Source organism: Porcisia hertigi, chromosome 31 (genome assembly GCF_017918235.1).
Source record: "Porcisia hertigi strain C119 chromosome 31, whole genome shotgun sequence".
Taxonomy (NCBI): Eukaryota; Euglenozoa; class Kinetoplastea; order Trypanosomatida; family Trypanosomatidae; genus Porcisia; species Porcisia hertigi.
The window spans coordinates 1,828,831-1,847,695 of NC_090590.1; the positions used below are offsets into that span (position 1 = coordinate 1,828,831).

At 58.9% G+C, this 18,865-nt stretch overlaps 3 protein-coding genes across 3 annotated transcripts; all 3 read right to left on the bottom strand.

Moving 5' to 3' along the window:
* Positions 1-696: 696 nt before the first annotated feature.
* JKF63_04004 (uncharacterized protein) lies at positions 697-7,239 on the bottom strand (the record flags this gene model as incomplete). The annotated part of the gene is made up of 1 exon (XM_067900000.1): positions 697-7,239. One exon carries the CDS (start codon positions 7,237-7,239, stop codon positions 697-699), a length of 6,543 nt encoding a protein of 2,180 aa, XP_067755206.1.
* Positions 7,240-8,159: 920 nt separating this feature from the next.
* JKF63_04005 (uncharacterized protein) lies at positions 8,160-11,114 on the bottom strand (the record flags this gene model as incomplete). Its single annotated transcript, XM_067900001.1, has 1 exon — positions 8,160-11,114. The coding sequence occupies one exon, from the start codon at positions 11,112-11,114 to the stop codon at positions 8,160-8,162; it is 2,955 nt and encodes a 984-aa protein (XP_067755207.1).
* A 1,679-nt stretch (positions 11,115-12,793) lies between these two features.
* Positions 12,794-18,574, bottom strand: JKF63_04006 (uncharacterized protein; the record flags this gene model as incomplete). The annotated part of the gene is made up of 1 exon (XM_067900002.1): positions 12,794-18,574. One exon carries the CDS (start codon positions 18,572-18,574, stop codon positions 12,794-12,796), a length of 5,781 nt encoding a protein of 1,926 aa, XP_067755208.1.
* Between the last annotated feature and the right edge of the window lie 291 nt (positions 18,575-18,865).

Below are 18,865 nucleotides of genomic sequence, written 5' to 3' on the forward strand. Positions count from 1 at the left end.
TGGAGGAGAGAAGAGCGTGGGTGGGTTAAACTTATTTTTGTGTGGTGTGAGAAGCGCTACACGGATGGGGAATTGAGGAAAAAACGGATTTGTACAGCCAAAAGTCGTGCCCCCCCCTCTCCCTCCCTCCCCCAAATGAACGCCACGATTTCATAAAAGAACGACAAAAAAGATTCCTACAAGAGACGGGCTTCCAAAGAGATGAAAAAAAAAACAGACGGGTGTAAAGCTGGTGCGCGTGTGTGAACAAACAAAAAAAGGGGGGCGGAGGGATCCCGAGCCAAACACAGCGACGGGAATCCACAGAAACTATAGCGTTTTTTTTACTGGTAGAACAGAGGCACACACCCGTGGGCTCGCGAACAGAGATTGAGAGGGCAGACAGAGCGGCTATTGTATCCGCTGCCGCACAGCTATTATCGAAGAGCAGGTTGTCAACGAGAAAGATGCCATCGCACACATTTGTCAGTGTATCGAAGCCGTGAGCCCCGCCCGCTCTCCCTTCCCTGCCCCCCCCCTTCCCCTCCACACACGCACACACACAAAAAAAGGGGGGGATTCAAATCACTGACCGGCAAGAAAGAAAAGGTTGTCGGTCACACAAATAAAGATGAGAAGAGAACCACACGCTGCACCGTGAATGCCGCCCTCTGAGACACCATCAACTACGCCGAGATAAAAGAACTTATGGGATACCTATTCGGCCAAGCTGGACCCAAACGCCAGAGTGGACTGCAAGGCGCCCTGTGCGGCATTGGCGATGGCTGGGTTCTCGAAAAGCTTCGCCAGCACGCGCTCCATCGAACTCACCGTACTAACGTGTTGAGTGAGCAGGCTCTCCAGCTCCTTCGCGCACTCGCCGCTGCTCAGTGCCACGTGGCCGTTCGTCTTCTCGACCCAGGTGCCATCGACCTCCTCTAGCCACATCAAGTGTTGCTGGTCGGCCGTGCCCCACGCTGGTCCGTCGGGTTGCGCTGCCCTGTAGCGCTCTTCTACTCTCCGCACGCCCTCGGCGAGGGAGTCGACGACGTTGCACTCCAGCATGTCGTTCGCCACCTCCAGCTCCTTCAGCTTGCGCTGCAGCTTGTGATAAAAGTGGCGGCGGCTATCCTTCCACGGGACGGCGTCGCGCACCACCCCGGTTGCCTTCATCCGCACGTAGGTGTCATGCAGGTCGGCAAAGCGCACCGCAACGTCGCGGTACTGCGGCAAGAGACTGTTCTCGATCTCGCGAGCCGCCTTCGGCTCCATCGTCGCGAGCTCGGACCGATTGCGGCGAATCAAGTCCCGCACGTCATTGTCGCGAAACTTGATCTCCACCACACCCGACGGCTCGAGGACTCCACCGCGCGAGGACGGGTCGCAGTACATCTCAACCACGCCGTTGTGGTTGATGACGGGGTCGACGACAACCCACGCGCCACCACGCAGCTCGCCCGCCGGCGGGATGTAGATGAAGACAGGCGCCGTGTACACGCGAAGGTTGTCGACAATGGCCGCGCCAAACTTGAGCACCTCGTCGAACATGTCCCGCATGCCTCCGGAGAAGCCGCGCCAATTCGCCAAGATGAAGCACGGCAGCCGCTCGTGGTGAAAGTCGTCGAGAGCATCAGCCGTCTTGCGCGCCGAGTCTGGGAACCAGACCTGTCCCGCCTGCGTGATGAAGGACGACGCCGAGGTCGGGTCGGCGGGGTCAGCGGGGTCGAACTTCTTCGTAAGGCGCGTCTCAACGAGAATGACACCGCAAGGAATGCCACCGAGGGTGGCGCGGCCGGTCACCACCGTGCGTGCCCACTTCTCCAGTGTCTCCATCCACGAGCCGCGATCGAACAGACCAGTTTGACTGAGTTGTCCAGTCACGAGGAAGCGGGGATCGTATGGTGTATTCGCCGTCGGACAGAAAGTAACGTCGCGATCAATCGGATCGGTAGCAGTCCAGAGTAGCCGGTGCGGCGTGCAGCGCTGAGGATGTACAACAGCCGGCACGTAGTCGAGCCACCGCAGAAGCACACGGGCAGAGCTGTAGTCGTGGTTTGTGCACCAGTGCGTGACGCCGTTCGGCACCATAATCTGCTTCCCGCCGAGCTGGCTGTTGCCCATATACACGTCCTTGCCCAGAAGCCGGTTGAGAGCGCTGGCGCCGGTCAGGATGAGGGGTGAGTCGTTCGTCTGGATGACGCGGCGTCCGAGGCGGTTCAAATAGGCTCCGATGCCGACACTGCGGCCCGAAACAAGGCTGATGGTCGGGATCTCCTTGTAGCTCTTCGACATCTCACCTGCCACGAGACCTGACCCGCTAAGATTCTCGACACCGATGTACTCCGTCGGACCACCCACCACGCCCTTGATCACAAACCGAGTCTCGCCATCCACTTCCAAGGGCTCCACCTCCATTCGAATTTGCTTCTGTGCCGTCAGCTCCTCGTAGTCCCTCTTCATGAGGTAAAGATAGGCGATTTCGTTCTTCTCTGTGAATTCAACGAGAAACCTCTTCTTTACCTCCGTGCTGATGCCGAGACGTGCGCCGCTGTTCGCGCTGATGTACACAAACGGCAAGTGCTGCGCGCGGGCCAGCACCGAGGCTGCCTTGAAGACGCGGTCCTCCGGGACGGCGAAGGACCCAGACAAAAAAGTGATGTCATTCGCCACCACCACAATACGACGCGTCTCGGCCATATCCGTTTGCACGTCGAAGTAGCGCGGTGGCGCGTACTCGATCATCCACACCACCATGCCACACGGCTGCGCCGAGGACTTGTTCGTCGACAGCGACTCGCCGTCTTCGCCGAGAAAAAGCTCAGTGGCACGGAGCGGAGCCTTGGGTATCGAGGCGTTCGGAAGATCGCGTGCACGGCGCAGCTTCGCCCAATCCTTGCGTACGATGAGGCTGAGCATGGCCGGCCAGTCATGCACGTAGGTCGTGTCAGCGCGGCGGGCCTGGAGGCGCTTCACTTGACACGTGTTCAGGTGCGGGTACGGCCCGAGAGCGACGGCACGGTGGCGCCCCTCAATCGGTTCTGTAATCATGCTGAACGAACTCGGCTCCTCCTTCTCAGAGGGCAGCATCTCACGTAGGGCCTCCAGTTTTGACACAGTACGCTTCATCTTCGGGGACCCATACGACACGCTGAGGATTGGGGTGGTGGGGTTCATCTCCGCCAGGAACTCAGCGGAGCGGCCCATAGACGAGTAGTTGACGTCCTCAGATGTCTCGGCACGATGCAGTAACACCTGACCGCTTTCCAGGGACTCGTAGTACACATGCACGGAGACACCATAGCCAGACGGACTGCTGGCGATGACGCGCATTGGAATGAGACCCGACGGCACCTTCGCCTGAAAGGACAGCTCCACCTCATGCACGCCCAGCTCCATCAGCTTCTCCTCGTATGATCTGGCTGCCGCCGTCAGTAGGCGCTGCAGCGTGCGGACATCGAAGGTCAGCTGAATCATCTTCACGAACACGTGATTGCTGTCTGGGAACTTCACTGTCGAGTCGTCTCGGGTCACCTGCAGCGCTGCCAAGCACTTGGCCAGCATATGGCCCGCATCCACATCGTTCGCCTCCGTCCAGGGAGTCATGCCCATGTCGTGTGGCGTCACCGCCACGCGCGCGAACATGCGGTGCTCCAACGGAGACGCACCAGCCTTCTTCGGAGCAGCCTTGAAGACGTGCACGTCCTTGTACGGTGTCGGCTGCATGGTTACTTCGTAGTTTGATAGCCGGTCCAGCTCAAGCCGACGTGCCGACTGTGGCAGCACATTGCGCAGCAGCGTATCCTCGTGAAAGTCGGTCTCCGCACGGTACGTAAAGAAGTGCGGCCCCTCCGGCATCCCGTGCGCTAGAAAGTGCATCGTCTCGAGCTTCTTGAAGCATTGAAATACCGCTACGTTCTCCTCGATCAGCAAACGGCACATACGCCCCACCTCAGACTGCGTCGAATCCCGCGAGACGGAGAAAAACACTGTCGCAATAACGATGTCGTCGCTGTAGTGCGACACAACATCGCGGAACGACGACGCCAGTGTCGACTTGAGCAGCTGCTCATCAGGCAGCATGATGCAAACGCCTCGCCCACCACTCACCAGCGGCGACTCCCCCGCCGAATCATCGCTCATGCATAACGCGTCCGTGTCCTCGATGGGGTCGAAGCAGTAGCTGGCATACCAGCTGGAGCCCTGCCTCAAAATGTCCAGGTCCTTGACTTCGCTCTCGCCAAAGTACTCGCGGCGAATGAACAACTCGAGGCATATGTGCACCAGGTGCTCCATCTGGCGGTCGAACATGATAGAGCACAGCAAATCATAGCCGAAGCTGCTGGCGATGAGGCTGCGCAGGCTTCCCTTCTCCAGCGCCTCGGCGAGCTGTGCTTTGCGCTGGGTGAACGACGGCAGAGAGCACAAGCGGAGCAAGTAGCGTGCCTGCAGGAGCAGTGAGCCGTAGGCGAAGGACTTGAGAGTGACCAGTTTAGACAGAGTCTTCTCCAGTGACTTGAGGAGTATCGTGTTGCCCTCGAGGTAGCTCAGCACGCTGCGCATCACATAGTGGTGGCAGTCCTGATTATGGGCAAAGTCCACCTGGTAGACAGCCTCGCTGTCATCAAGGACGCTGCGCAGCCCCTCGATCGCCTCCTGCCGGCTATGCCCGTCGAAAGACTGCTCCACCGTGACGTACCGGTCCACGATGGCATCGATTATGACGCGATACTTGTCGCTTGGCGTGTGCGGGTGGCCCTCCGTCTCCTCGCAGAGCTCCGGCGGAATAAACGGCAGGTGAATCGCCTTGAGCGTCACAGCCGAGAGCCCGAGTGAGGCGAGATCGGCAAACGCCTTGCGCACCCGGTCCTCGATAGACACCTCCTTGAAATGGAAGCCGTTCACGAGCTCCCACAGCGACTCCGCGGCGCGGCGCGCGCGCGTGACGCCGTCTGGGCGTTCGTATTGGCGGGCGAGCAGCAGCTCAGTTGGCCACGGCTCTTTTATCTCATTAGGCCGTGAGACCTTGCTCGGGTCGTCCGGAGTGATCTCTCCCAGCAGCGAGCCCATCGCGATGGTGCTGCCGGCAACAGCGCGGTGGTGGAATGTGCCAGTTGTGCGGGCCCGCAGCGGCAGAATCATCTTCATCACCTCCACCTCCGCAAAGGTGTCGCCCTCGTTCAAATGTCCGCCATTTTCGATGACGTAGCGCACGAGGCGACCAGGGACGGTGGCCATTATTTTGGTGGGGTCAACGTCACCAGAGAAGTTAGTCACTTTGCCTCCGATGGTGATGCGCAGGTTGTTTGGCTCCTGCGCGACGTAGGCAACGAGGGTTTTATCGCCGATGGTCAGCTGTAAGGCACCAGATTTGAGGATGCGGTAGGTCACCAGAACGATGCTGCCGTTCAAGGAAATGGCGTACTCGTTCGCGCTCACCAAGCCGGCACTCAGCGTATACTTTTCTGATCGACTCACGTAGGACTCGGTATGGGTGTTGGAGAGGAGCTCGATGGACGGCACGTGGCCAGCTGCAAGATAGGCGATGTATCTCTCTCTTTGCTCCTGCATTGAGCGCATAGTACGATAGATGTTGGCTGCAATCAGTGCGAAGTGGATACTGCGCTGGTGCGACGGCGCCTCATCCGCTTTCTTCGCTATCAGCCGGTCTAACCAGGACGTGCTCATGTCACAGTCGCGGAAGGCCGGCATCTCCAGCAGCTCCATCACGTACGGCGTTGACGTGCGTATCTCGCCACGGACGACAAGGTTTCGAAGCGCTAGCACCATCCCGCGGCGCGCCTCCTCGCGGGTCTCGCTGGAGGAAAAGATGTGACCAAATTGCGAGTCAGCAAACTGGTGTATTTCACCACCGGAGCCGACGGAGAAGTAGCCCCAGCACTCCTTGCTGTTCTTGAAGGCGATCTCATCTACCCGGCCGGAGGTCGGCCGGAAACCCTCGTCCGTGTCCTCCGCTGTCACCCGCACGGCAATCGTGTGACACTTGGGCGGCAGGCTCTGGCGAGTCGAAAAATCAATCGGGGTCGTGCCGTACGGCTCCTCACCGTAGAAGACACGAACCTCTGGTATGCGGTCGAGCGGTATGCCCATGCCAACGCACAGCAGCGCAGCCGGTAGGTTCACACCCGAGATCATCTCTGACACCGGGTGTTCCACCTGGATACGCGGGTTCAGCTCCAGGAAGTAAAAACGGTGCGTCCGCTTGTCGTACATGTATTCCACCGTGCCAAGACCGCAGTACTTCACCGCGCGGGCCAGCGCAATGGCCGCGTTCTCCATCGCTGTAATGATGGTCGGATCGACTCCGAATGCAGGACCCTCTTCGATGATCTTTTGGTGGCGCCGCTGGACACTGCAGTCGCGCGTGCGCACGGCGATGCAATTGCCGTAGCAATCCGCCAACAGCTGCACCTCCAGGTGACGCACATTCTCCAACATGCGCATCACAAATATGTGGCAGCCCTTCACCTCCTCGGAGACCGCGAAAAACAGGCTCTTGACATCCTTCAGAGATGTGCAGCAGCGGATGCCCTTGCCGCCACCCCCCTCAGATGCCTTGATCATCACGGGGAAGCCGATGCTGCTGCACACCTCCTCGCACTCCTCCGGCGAGGTCACATACGCCTTATCGTAGGTCACGGCGTCCACGTTGAAGGTGCACGGAGCAAGGCGGATAGCTTCGCCGCTCCACGGCACCGTCGGTACCCCATTAGACTGAGCCACGATCGTCGAGGCGATCTTGTCCCCCAACGCGAACATGGCGTCCTCGGATGGGCCGAGAAACGTAACGCGTTTCGACCTGATGCACTCGCGCGGCAGTGCGGGGTTCTCCGAGGCGTGACCCCAACCGGGATAAATGGCGTCGCATGTGTTCTGCAGCGCGGTCTGCATAATCACGTCTACATTTGCATAATTGTTACTATTGGGGCCGCCTGGAACGGGGACATGCTGGTCTGCAAGCGAGATGAACTCCGCGTTTGCCTTGAGGTCCTCTGGGGTGGCCATCACGACGAACTGCACCGCCTCGGAGTCGCCCGTGTGCTCGTACATCCACGAGCGGATCGAGTCGATTCCCTTCACTGCAGCAAGTCCGTTGTTGGCGATCAGAAGGCGTTTGATCGGCTTAGTGGCACCGAGCGAGCTGCATAGCTGCTGCAGGGAGTCATACTCGAACCCCACCGACGACTTCTCTTGTTTCTCCATTGTTTCCTCGTTAGAAGAGTTGATACAACATATGGGCATGGCGCAACGCCCCGTTACCTTTTCTCAGTGGGTTTAATGTGTACGTTATGTTGGTCCTGTCGCACACGTGAAGAATGGTAGTAGGGATGGGGATGGGGGGGAAGAAAGGGAGGAGTGGTGCACTGGCTTGGCTACTCAAGAGCTCTTATAATCGAAGGAAAGAGTGGGTGGAGAGGCAAGGGGGGGGGGGAGGGGGGTAGGGAAGAAAAGGCAAGAAAAGACGCAATAACGCACGCTCCCTCTCCGAGACATCACAACGGCAGCGTATGATATTTGCGTACGTGTGTGTGTGTGGGGGGGGGAGAGCTTGGAGGGAGGAGGCGAAGGGGAAAAAGGAATCAGGGAGGAGGAACTCCCTCTCCTTCAAGACATGAGGTTGCATTCCAGGATCATTTTTTTTTGTTGTTGTTGTCGTTCCAGCATACAAACTCACACGCACACAATCACAACGGTGAAAAAACAGGGAGGGAGAGGGTGAGACACCGCTGACGAGGGAACTGGCTGTGGTGGTACCGTCCACCCTGCCTCCTCCCCCTAGTCTCTGCTGATCTCACGCACCCACGTTTGCTTTATTGTCCTCTCACCGCCTCAAGACGTACAGATGCACACGGGCACACACATACACACACACACACACACACACACGAACTCACCTGTACGTGTGGGAGTGTCTCTGCGGTATTCTCGAAGCCGAAAAACACATAAGCCCACCGCATCGTCACAGAAACCATTTAGTGAAATGGCAAGAGGAGGAACGCAAGGGGGTGGGAGAGAGGGGGGGAAAAGAGGATGAAGGTCGGGGCGGGAGGGGAGGGGAGGGGGAAGGAGGGTACGCTGGGGCAGCTACGGCTGCTGGACAATTACCAACATGTATGTGTCCATGTTAAAAGGCGCTTAGCTCAGCTTAAGGTGATGGCTCTTCAGGCCCGCCTCCGCTTTGCCTCCGCCTCCTCTTCCTCGTCGTCGTTCAGGGTGTCAGAGTCGGATCGGCTGCGCTTGACGCTCAACCGCTGCGGCAGCCGGTTCTCCTCGTCCTCCAACAGCGAGCACCGGCCACTGGGTGGATCAACGCACTCAAAGGAGGTCAGCACCGACGACACTGAAGATGTCGAGGGAGTAGGGGGTGGGACATCTGCGCTGCTGCCGCTACGTTGGGCAGCTGAACTGGACGTTGAAGCCTCGCCAGGCAGGGAATCGACCGCGGTCGACAATGACGCTGAGACTACGGCTGGTGGTGGGCCAGTCGACTCCTCCTCGTTCTCCGATTCGTCCTCGATACTGCTGAGACACGCGAGCGGGTCATCGTCGTCGTCCTCGTCCTCGTCTCGAGTTGTGGCGGCGGAATGTGCAAGGGCATGCAGACGTGCTTCAGAGGAGCCTCCGTCCACAATAGGCGTGACAAGGGGGGGATCGAGGCCAAAGTCGATTGCGGCGGCGTCAAAGTCGGCGAAGCCTGCGATGGTAGTGCGATCTACGGAGCTCGCTAAGCTGGAGGTCTCCGCCTCGACGAGTTGTGCCTGCTCTGGGGTCTCCTCTAGTGCCTTGTGCAGCCGCTCGTACAGCACCGGCGCCTTCAGCGCCAGCTGCTTGCCAAACTGCGAGAGTATGACAGAGGCGAGCGCCTCAAACGGCCGTGTCGGCGGCGCTGATGTTGGTGATGTCTGCTCCGTCTTACTGATTGAATCATCGCCGCGGAGGATGGTGACAAAGGGGCTCGGACCTACGGAGTTACCGCTGCCCTTCGGAAAGATGTCTTGAAGCTTCTCACGATGAACCCCCTCGCAAACGGCGGTGACCAAGTGCGCCAGAGAGGAGCTCAAGACGTTGTCGCGATGGCTACACTGAAGATAGAGCAACAGCGCCGCGTGCAGTAGACTCGGCGTCGGATCACCGGCAGCGAGAGCCACGAGGTGCCCATCGGGGCGGGCTAGAATTGTAGCCAAAAAAGAAATAACAGAAGATTGCAAGTTTGCCATCCGCCGCTGCGGTGACGCGAGCACAGGGATCAGTGCCGGTATCAGCTGAGACAGCTTGAGCACGTCGAGCAGAATGTTGCACCGCAACGAATCGACTTTGGAGACGACAGCCGCTACAACACGGAGGCCGTACACGATCTGACGCTCCTGCACCGACGACAGCTGAAGATCACCACCCATAAACGAGGAGCAGGCACCGTTGGCACTACCTCTGAGCATAGTCACGGCCGGCACTGCCGCTCGCGCTGCCTGGTCCAGCAGCTGTGCAACGTGCGCAGCGATGTAAAAGAGCGGCGGCCGGTCGACAACGTTGCCCTCGATCCAGAAGCGCAACACCTCGTGCCTGCGAGCTTCAAATTGCGAATTGTCACCAAACATAGCGACCGTCAGGGGAACGCCAACACCACAGCAGTGCACGGCGTCGACGACGGACTGAGCTTCAGCAGCTGAGCAAACCACTGTAATAGCGCGCAGCAGGAGCTGCAGCAGGCATCGAGCAGGGACTGCGTTCGCCTCGGCGATTAGATCCTCTACGCACTCGGGAAAGTACGAAGTGCAGCTGTAGAGGGTGTCGCAAACGAGCTGCACAGCGCGCGCTGGAGTCACCGCCCACTGCTGCGCTGGTGGATGCGCCAGCGCGCTGTCGTAGTACCGCAGTGCGCAGTGCAACACCGCCGTCAAAAACGGCAGGACACCGACTCGCACGAGTGAGGAGATAATCTCCACACGCGTGTCAATGCCGACCAACGCGCCCTTGACCGTTTTGGCGATATCTCCAACAAAGGCCGCCAACTCGAACAGGTGTGCCACTTTGCTGAGATCAACCATGGCAGAGTCTGCAGCGGAGGTGTCAAGATGCACCGCGTCCACGGACGTTCGGAAGGCATCAGGGAGGATGCTGGGCGACGTCACGATGTCACTCAGCAAGTTCATAGTGAAGCGCAGAGTGAAATTGCTGAGGAGTGGGTAGGAAGACGCGTCGGCCGGCTCCAGGTTCAGCGGAATCAAGTCCTTCAAGTATCCACACGAATACAAGACGTGGATGCGCGGCAACATTGACTCTGGGAGCTGGCACGGGTTGTGAAAGGTGGCCCGCCGCTCCTCGAAGCTGACAAAACCGCTCTCCTTGTCACGCCTACCAAGGCCATACTGCACAATGTCGATGCAGTCGTCGATGCGCTCATTCTCCACGAGCTGCGCAACAATTTTGCCCTCTGTGTTGTAAGGGGACTGGAAAAGGGCAAGGACAATCCTTGCAATGAGCTCCATAGAGGAGGTGTCCTGCTTCTCCCTACTGGCGTGGAACAGCTGCACCAGCTTAGTGAAGTACTGTGGGTCGTCGCGGACGTAGAGGCCGAAGCGCTTGTTTTGCGACTGCGCTGCGTCGAGGACGACGGCGAGGTTGTGTGGGTGAACGAGGAACTTGTCCACGATCGCTGGCACCCGCTCATCCTGCAGGCGGCGCATCCGCTCTGACTGCTGATATGACTTTATCTGGCGATAAATAAAACCACAGCCGTCTTTGTTATCAAAGCTACACGCGATCTCGTTGCTCACCGCCTCATCATACCAAAGTAAAATGGTCTCACCTTGAATCGTGTAGATGTCATCCAGACTGACGTAACTGGACAAGAGTAGGTCGTTAGGGTTGTCGATGGAGAACATCTGCAGCCGTGCCGCCAGCCTCACGTCCACCTCCTCGTCCACCGCCTTTCCTCGCTTACCACCCCCTCCGGGGGAAGACCCCGTGATAGTGGCACCGCTGATGGAGCCATCCACGCCTCGTGTCGGTAGCGACTCTTTGACGATGGAGACGACCCCGAGCCCGATCTCTGTCCACTGCCCTGTCTCATGTGAGGCGAACAGCTTTGCCTTCGTGAGCGGCTCTGCACTCTCCATCACTGCCGTACTTTATATCAGACACTCCAGGGGGGAGGGGGCCGGGGTTTATGTCTGCCCGTGTGGCTAAAGGCGGGCGGTGGGAGGGTGGGGGGGAGCCGCAAACGGCGCAACCGTGCCGATATGAGCTCAACGTTGATGTCTTCTATGGGAATGGGGTACAAGCGTTTAAGAAGAAAAGTGAACCAGTGAGCGTCTAGGCTCACCTTCGCGTTGGTGCTCTCGAACTGTCGCTCTATCCACCCCCCCCTCTGTGAGGCTTTTATGGGCTTATGTGTGCTTGTGTAGTAACTTAAGAGTGCAGGCAATCTGGTGATGACCTCTCACGTGAATCAGTGCGACAGAACGGGGGGGGGAGGGCTCCTGACACACACACACACACATACACAGACAGACAGAGGAGAAAGAAAGAGGAGCCCGCAGAGGACGCAGCTTTGACTGTATTGATTAAGGCACAGTCACATCACACCAGTAAACAAAAAACTGAAGAAAACGCGCGGAGAATAATATATAGAAAATGCACCGCAACACCGCGTGCCGCGCCAAGAGATGAGCGAAGCGGCGCAGTTCACGCACACACACACACACACACACACACACAGACACCAGGGGCTGTTGGCTGTGCAATGTAAGAGCTGTATAATTATGCGACGAGAACACTGCTGTGCCCTCCACCAAGTTGTGGGAAGGAAAAAATCTCCGTAGGCTCTCTAAACAATGTCTCCTCTACGCAGTGACACACACACACGCACGCCCTTCCTATGATGATGCGTGGGGGAGGGTGGGGGGTGGGGGTGCTGGAGGTCTGGAAACGAAGAGAGGTCGGGTAGAGGAGCTGTTGTTCACGGAAGAACAGCGTTGGATTTTCAGCAGAAAGAGGGGCGGGGAATGTGAATAAAAGAAACCAAGCGAAAACAGGATCGCAGTAGCAAAACATCGTGAGAATGCACAAAAATGGTGGGTGTGGGGGAGAAGAGGGGCGAAACTCTGGTCGGGCCCACAGAGAGGCATAGTGGAGGTGTCGCTCGGGGAAGGGGGGAAAGGGCTGTTAAAGGACGTGGAGAGCAACCACGCTAAGCCCTGACAGGAAACCCGTCACGTCTCCAAGGGACGCTGTGCCTTGCCTACGTTTGGAAGTGGAGTTCGCCACGGTCTAATTGGTCTAGTCAAACAATACACGGTACAACCACTCCTGATGAAGCAGAGTAGAGAATATGTACTCTGGCGCAGAGGTGAAACACAGGAAGGTAGCCTAGGTCGGCGGTTGGGGGGGGTGTGCGTGTGCGAAGTGTTTGGAGGGGGGGGGAAGACGTCAGGGACCCAAAGAAAAAGCGGGAGGTGAAAAAAAAGAAAAAGAAAACGCGGGTATAAAATGTGAATCGTACGTGTGCATGCAACTTTGACGCGTGTCTCCGACATCCCACCAACGGTGGGGCAAAAAGGGGGCGGCGGTTTCGGAAACGGACGAGGTCGGGCGCTATGATGGACAACCTCCTGCTGGGGGTTCCTATTGTAGAGATATACACGGGCGGCACGACCGAGTTGACAAATCTGGGGAAGGAAAAGGGGAGAAGGGAGACCCGATGCGTTTTTTTTTGTTGGGGAGGGGGGGACCCTAAGCTGCGCACCGTCGTGACGCATCGAGACGCCATACGTACTGCACTGTACGGCATCCCTCACTACTCTCTCTCCCCCCCTCCCTCTCCTTTTACGGCTTTGATATTCCAGCGAGCGCTTTTCAAGGCTGCGGATTCAGTGAGCTGCGCCCCATGCAAAAGAAGATCGTCAATGTCGGCGATCAGTACGCTCGCCCGCTCTAACCGGGTTGCGTTCCGAGTCCGCTGGTCGCTCAGCATCTTGGAGAAGCGGAGAACAGACTGAGATAACTCGAGCGAGCCAAGAGAGAGACTTCGGCACCGTGTAGGTGTTGTAGTAGGGCCGTCTACTACTTGAACGCCTTTGGCCTCGCGGGGCGTCTGAGCTGCTTCGAGGCTCGAGGCGGGACGGGCGGAAGTGTGCTGCGCGGTGGCGTCGCATGCAGTGATGCGACCCCCCTTATCACCTGCCGACATGCCTTGGTTGTTCCGGCGGGGAGAAGGTGAGAGTGTCAGTGCTTGCAGGGAGTCCTCCTCCACCTTATCGTAAGGGCTAGTGATCCTGCCATCTATTTGTACGTTCCTTGACCCTTGATGGGAGCCGCGAACGGGTACAGGCACTTCTGGGGAGACATGAGACACGTCCAGGAGCTGGGTCACATGCTCGCGCAGCTGCAGTACCTCTGTCTCCCACTGATCACGCTCACAGTCCATCAGGAGAGTGGCGCACACGGCGAACCAGGCCGCCTTGTCCGCAGCGTAACTTGCAAATAGCTCCATAGTGTCCAAAAAGGTCACCCCCCAGCTAGCACAAGTACTCACAGAGGACAGCACCGCATCAACACCCACGACACCTGCCAGCTGGTGCGGAAGACGCACCACTGCCGCTCGCTCCTGTTGAACACGCTGCTCGCAGTCCGCTTCGAGTCCCCGAAGGCGGCCACTCAACAACTCTCTCTCAGTTGTGAGCCGCGCCACGTCCCCTTCAGCACGGCGGAGTTTCTCCGCGTGCTCGGACCTCAGGAGTTCAGTTTGGCGGTCCACAGCCTGCTGAACACATGACTCGGTGGCGCGGCGGCATCGCTCAAGTTCGTCCTTCAGCAGCCGCTGGTGATCAGCCAGCTCGTTGACTTCGTGCAGGCGGCTCTGGCGTGTGAGTTCGGTGTCACGCGTGTACTTTTCCGCCCAGTTTGCCGCCTCTGTCTTCAGCTGCTGCACCAACTCTCCATGACGAGCCGCGGCTATAAACTTCTCCTGGGTCGCCTCTGCGAGGGACTCGGACAGGGTGCGCAGCTTCGCCTCGTAGTGCTCCACATCAGCGCGGTGGCGGGCCTGGAGCGTCTCCTCCACCGCGGCGCACGCTGTTCTTAGCTGCTGTGCCGTCGCCGATTGCGTGACGTGCAGCTTCACCTCGTACTCGCGCATCGCCATCATCAGCGTTCGGGTCATTGACTCCGAGGCGCCGTACAGGACGAGGAGCTGCTCCTTCGTCAGTCCGAGTTGTTCAAAGTCCTCAGCATCCTGTGCCGCCCACAGCTGCGCCTGGGCAGATGCCTTCGGGATGTAAGACGCACCACAGGGCACTCCAGCCAGCGACTTGGCCTCCGCCAGCTGCACTTTTGTTTCAACAAGGAGCCTCTCAAGGAGTTGTACGCGATCGCGCAGACTGCGCATCTCGGGTAAAGAGTCAGCAGACAAGACGGAGCCCTGAGCGCTGGCGGTGACACCGGAGTCGCTGACCTGCACAGAGGCAGCGTGATGAGCGCTGTCGGGATGCAGAGGCGACAAGGTCGCGGTGGTGAGGGGTGGCGCAGGCTTTGGCTTCGGTGAAGAGTCTCGGATCGTCTCCACTGCAGCTGCCGCGTTTGTAGGTAGGTTGGTATCGGAACTACCACAGCCGTCACGAAGGGCCGCCTCCCCTGACGCCTTGGCGAGGAGGTGCTGCTGCAGCTGCGCCATCGCACTCACATTCTCCGCAAAACGCTGCAGTAAAACTTTGGAAAACGCATCCACCTCCATCAGAAGGCTGTTCACGCTGCAGGACCTTTCTTGGCGGCGCGTGATGTCAGCGTGAAAGACCTCAAGCACTTGGGCATACCGATCCGTGAGCGCCCCCAGTCGCTCCTTCCATGTCTCCGCCCACATCAACAATGTCTGCGCCGAGGTGCTCTCTCCGGTGACGGGATACTGGCTTTGTTGCTGAGCGTGTGCGTGCATCTCTTCTGCGAAAGTGCGCTGCTCCGCCAGAAGACCCTCCATGCTCTCTTGCAAGCCCCCCAACGCCTCCTCCGAGCGCTCCCGCTTTGCCTCGATAGCGGCAAGCTCAGCTGCATGCTCGCGGTTGCGCGTCGAGGCCCCACGCAACGCCGCTAGACGCACTATCTCAAGAAGATGGCACACCACCAAGGGCGCGTCGGCCTGCTCCACTTGTTGGCATGCAATAGCGGATGGCCAAGACGACGTTGGTGTCAGCTCCTCAAGAAATGACTCAGAGAGGAAGCGTCGGCACTTCTCGGACGCGGTATCGTTGGCTTCGTGTTCAGCCCCGCATGTGTCGCCTGGGTCCCTCAGACAGCTCTCCACCGATCGCAGGCGCAGGAGTAGCCTTTTGGGTATGACCTTTACAGGTGACTGCGCTACAGTGATTGGGCGGGTCGTAGAAGAGGGTCCGCCACTGCAGCCAGTGGAAACCTCTACATGGTTAGGGCCACCTTGATACAAGTCAAGTGCACAGCCGCTTACGTCAGCCACGCCGTCGCCGTCGGAGATGGGCACGTCTTTCGTGTTCACATCTGCTGACAACAATGCAACTGCTTCATGAGGGCGTGTGGTGAGCCCCGCCTCCTCCCCCACTACCTGAGCCACGTGGGAGGAGGACTCAACTCTGTGAGTCGCCAACACCTCTGATATCAACTGTCTCGCCGCATCCGTGAAAACTCGCATTGCAGCTGCCAGATAGTCTGCAGAACTACAAAACACCCATTCTTGCCACTCGGCCATTCGAGCTGTGAAGGTCAAAGCGCTGCGGCGGGCACGGTGCTCTGCCTTGGCAGTGCGAAGCAGTTGGTCTGTGTAATGGGCCTCCGCATCATAGAGCATGCGCACGTGATGGAGCTCTCCTCGCAAGTGGGTTGCCTCCTCCTCCACGCTCTCCTTGACGGCCTGCAGCTTGTGTATCTGGGAGTGGCACAGCTCCTGCTCTTGTTCTAAATGCTGCCCCCATCGTCGAACATCCACCGCGCTCTTCTGTACAGCCTCGGTGAGAGCAGACATACACAAAACGAGCTTCGCCGCTACGCTTGCGTCAGCCATCATCGCGCTTGCAGTGTGCCATTCTGACATCTGCCTAACCAACTCGCGGTGCTGAAGAGCCGCGCGTTGCGCTTGCCGCACGGCCGCCCATGCACGCCACCGAGTGTAGGTTGCCTGAGCGCAGTACTCGACCACAAGAGAGCCCATGTGACGCAGCTGCTCCTGCATCGCATCAGCCTGTTCGTCCCGTTGGGCGACTTCCGCCGCGTAAGCGGCTTGCGTGGTGGTCAGCTGCTGTGCATGTTTTTCGGAAAGCCGCTCCATCTCCTCCGCTTGCACACGCCGCAGGGTCGCGCATCGTTCCTGGTGGATGGACTGCAGCTGGGTCTTCTCCACAGCGTGCTCACGCTGAATACACTGTAGGGCTGTGTCATGGCTAATATGCAGGCGCGTTAGTTCTTCTCCGTGCCGCCTTATCATCTCCATTCGGGACTGGGCCGATCGTGTCTCCACAGCGGACACAGCACGTCTCTGTCGTGCCCACTTTTGCCACGATGTCCACACGGCGAGTGTCTGCGCGTGAAGTAAGCCTCTCTCCAGAGCACACGCCGTCCGCGTTGCAGCGCTTTTTCGGACCGTTTCGTGCGCCGCGTCCAGCTGGTGGCAATGCTGCTGCCAACCCTCGCACACAGTCGTGAGCTGTGTGGTCTCGCAGTGCAGGGAAGCGGTCCAAACCTTGAGTGTTTTGCTCTCACGTATGAGCAGCGCCGTCCACCACAACCCCTCTTGCGCCTCAACACGCAACCGCTGCTGTGCCTCCTGCAACATCAAGCCAGAGGCACGGCTGCTCCACCATTTGTCCTCCACACCCCGGCGCTCGATCTTCTCCCGTAGCATCGCCGCTGAGAGCTCCCCATTCCGCGCCTCACTGTCGCAGTAGGCGCTGTCCCGCTCGCGTTGCGTGCGAGCGGCGGTCTCCAGTTTCGCCTGCAGTCGAATGTTTGTGCGGCGTAGCTGCTCAAGCTCATCCTGGAGTTGGGCCACCTCCACCTGGTGACGCGAGGACTGCTCTTGCTGCTGGGCAAGCATCTCTCGTTGTTGAGCCTGCAGTTTATCAGAGAGTATGTCGATACTACGCTGGAGCCTCTCGTTTGAAGTAGTCTGACTGCGCTCCAGCCACCGAACGAAGAACCGGGATCGCAGCACCGCACTGTTCGCGAAGGCGACGCGATCCGTGAGGAGAGACCCCACTACATGTGCAGCTCTGCACCGCCTCTCCCACACCTGGCTAGATGCCGTTCTTCGCTTCAAAAGCTGCTCTGATTCGGCAAGCTCATTCTCTAAACGGACGCAGCGCTCGCTCAGTGGGGAGAGCGTGTCGACGTCACGTCTCAGCTTAGCTGCCTCCTGCAGTAAACTGGCATAGCGGTGCTGCAGACGACCGAATAGACCAAGGGTGGTGTGATGGGCAAACTCCTCCGTGCGCCGTGCCGCCTCATCCAGCGCCTGCAGCCGCGCCTGCCAGTAGGCGTTCACATGGCTAACGAAATATCCAGACGACTCCACGAACGCGGCGTGCGCCTGCCGCTCTGTTGTCAGCATCGCCTGCACACGGCAGATGGTGTCACGCAAAGCTTCCTCCTTCTGTGCAAAGAGCTGCTCGAGGCCCTCCTGCTGCCGGACGTAGGTGCGGGTGCGCTCGCTAAACTCTATCGTCATGTCGTGCAGCGACGCGCGCAGCCGCTGCACTTCATCCTCGCACTGGGCACACTCCTTTTCTTGAGTAGAAACTGCAGTGGTCATCTGCCCGCGCTCGCCGAGGTCACGGCCGAGGCGCTCATGGAAGGTCTGCTGGATGGCGGTAAGCTCATTGCGGAAAAACTGCGCGCGCTTCTCTGCCTCGGTCGCCGTGACCTCGAGACGCCCGTAGCGGCGCTGCTGAATTCGCCGGCGCCACGTAAAAAGTGCCCGCTGCGCTGTGGTCACCCGCTGCTGCTGAACGAGTGCGTCGCAGGTGGCCGCTTGGTACATCTCACGAGCCGCGTCCCGCCGCCGCGTGTACTCACGAGCGAGGTTGCGCATCATTGCCTTCTTTAGCCACGAAAACAGCACGCCGTGCGCGAGGCGCTGCTGGCGCCGTTCCACCTCGATGCGTACAATCCCGTCTTCAAGGTGCTCCCGCCGCGCCCACTCAATCTGAAGTGCGCCATCGTGCGTCTCACGTTCCTCCTCAAGCTCCTTCGCGTGTGCATCGAAGTACCGCTGCATGCTCTTCTTGGCAGACTGCAGCTCCTTTTCCTTCACTCGGACATTCTCTAGACGCGCTGCCCTCTCCTCCAAGACCCCAAACTGTTCGTAAAAGAGATGTGCGCAGCGCTGCAACAGCAGCGAAGCAGCCTCCTGTCTCTGATGAATGGTCGTATGCAACTCTACGTAGTACGGGTTACGCGGGGAAACCCCTGTGTCGAGACCAGCAGCAGCAGCCTTCGCAATGCTGCCAGCATCCTGCTCTTCTGCCCCCTTCTCCACGTGAGCACGGAGGAGCACGAGGTCATTTTGCACGCCTAACACTGCTGCCTGCGCCCGCTGCACCGACTTGGCCAACTCTTCCATGTGGTGCCAAGTAGTAATCCTGGCGAGTTGGTGCCTGCCTTGTTTTGGACCCTCCCCTTGATGACTGCAGTGGTGCCCTTGATGTCGCAAGGGAAACGTGGTTTTTTGACTCGAGGGCCTGTACGTGTCCACGTGCAGTGGTGAGAGAAGCACACACACATAAAAGAGGAGAAGGAGGAGGAGGAGGAGGAGGAGGGAAGCAACGAGTGATTGTTAATGTGAGCTTCACAGAGGGAGAAAAGAGGGGAGGGCCGTGCCACTCACCGTGGGGCTTCAACAACGACAGGGATG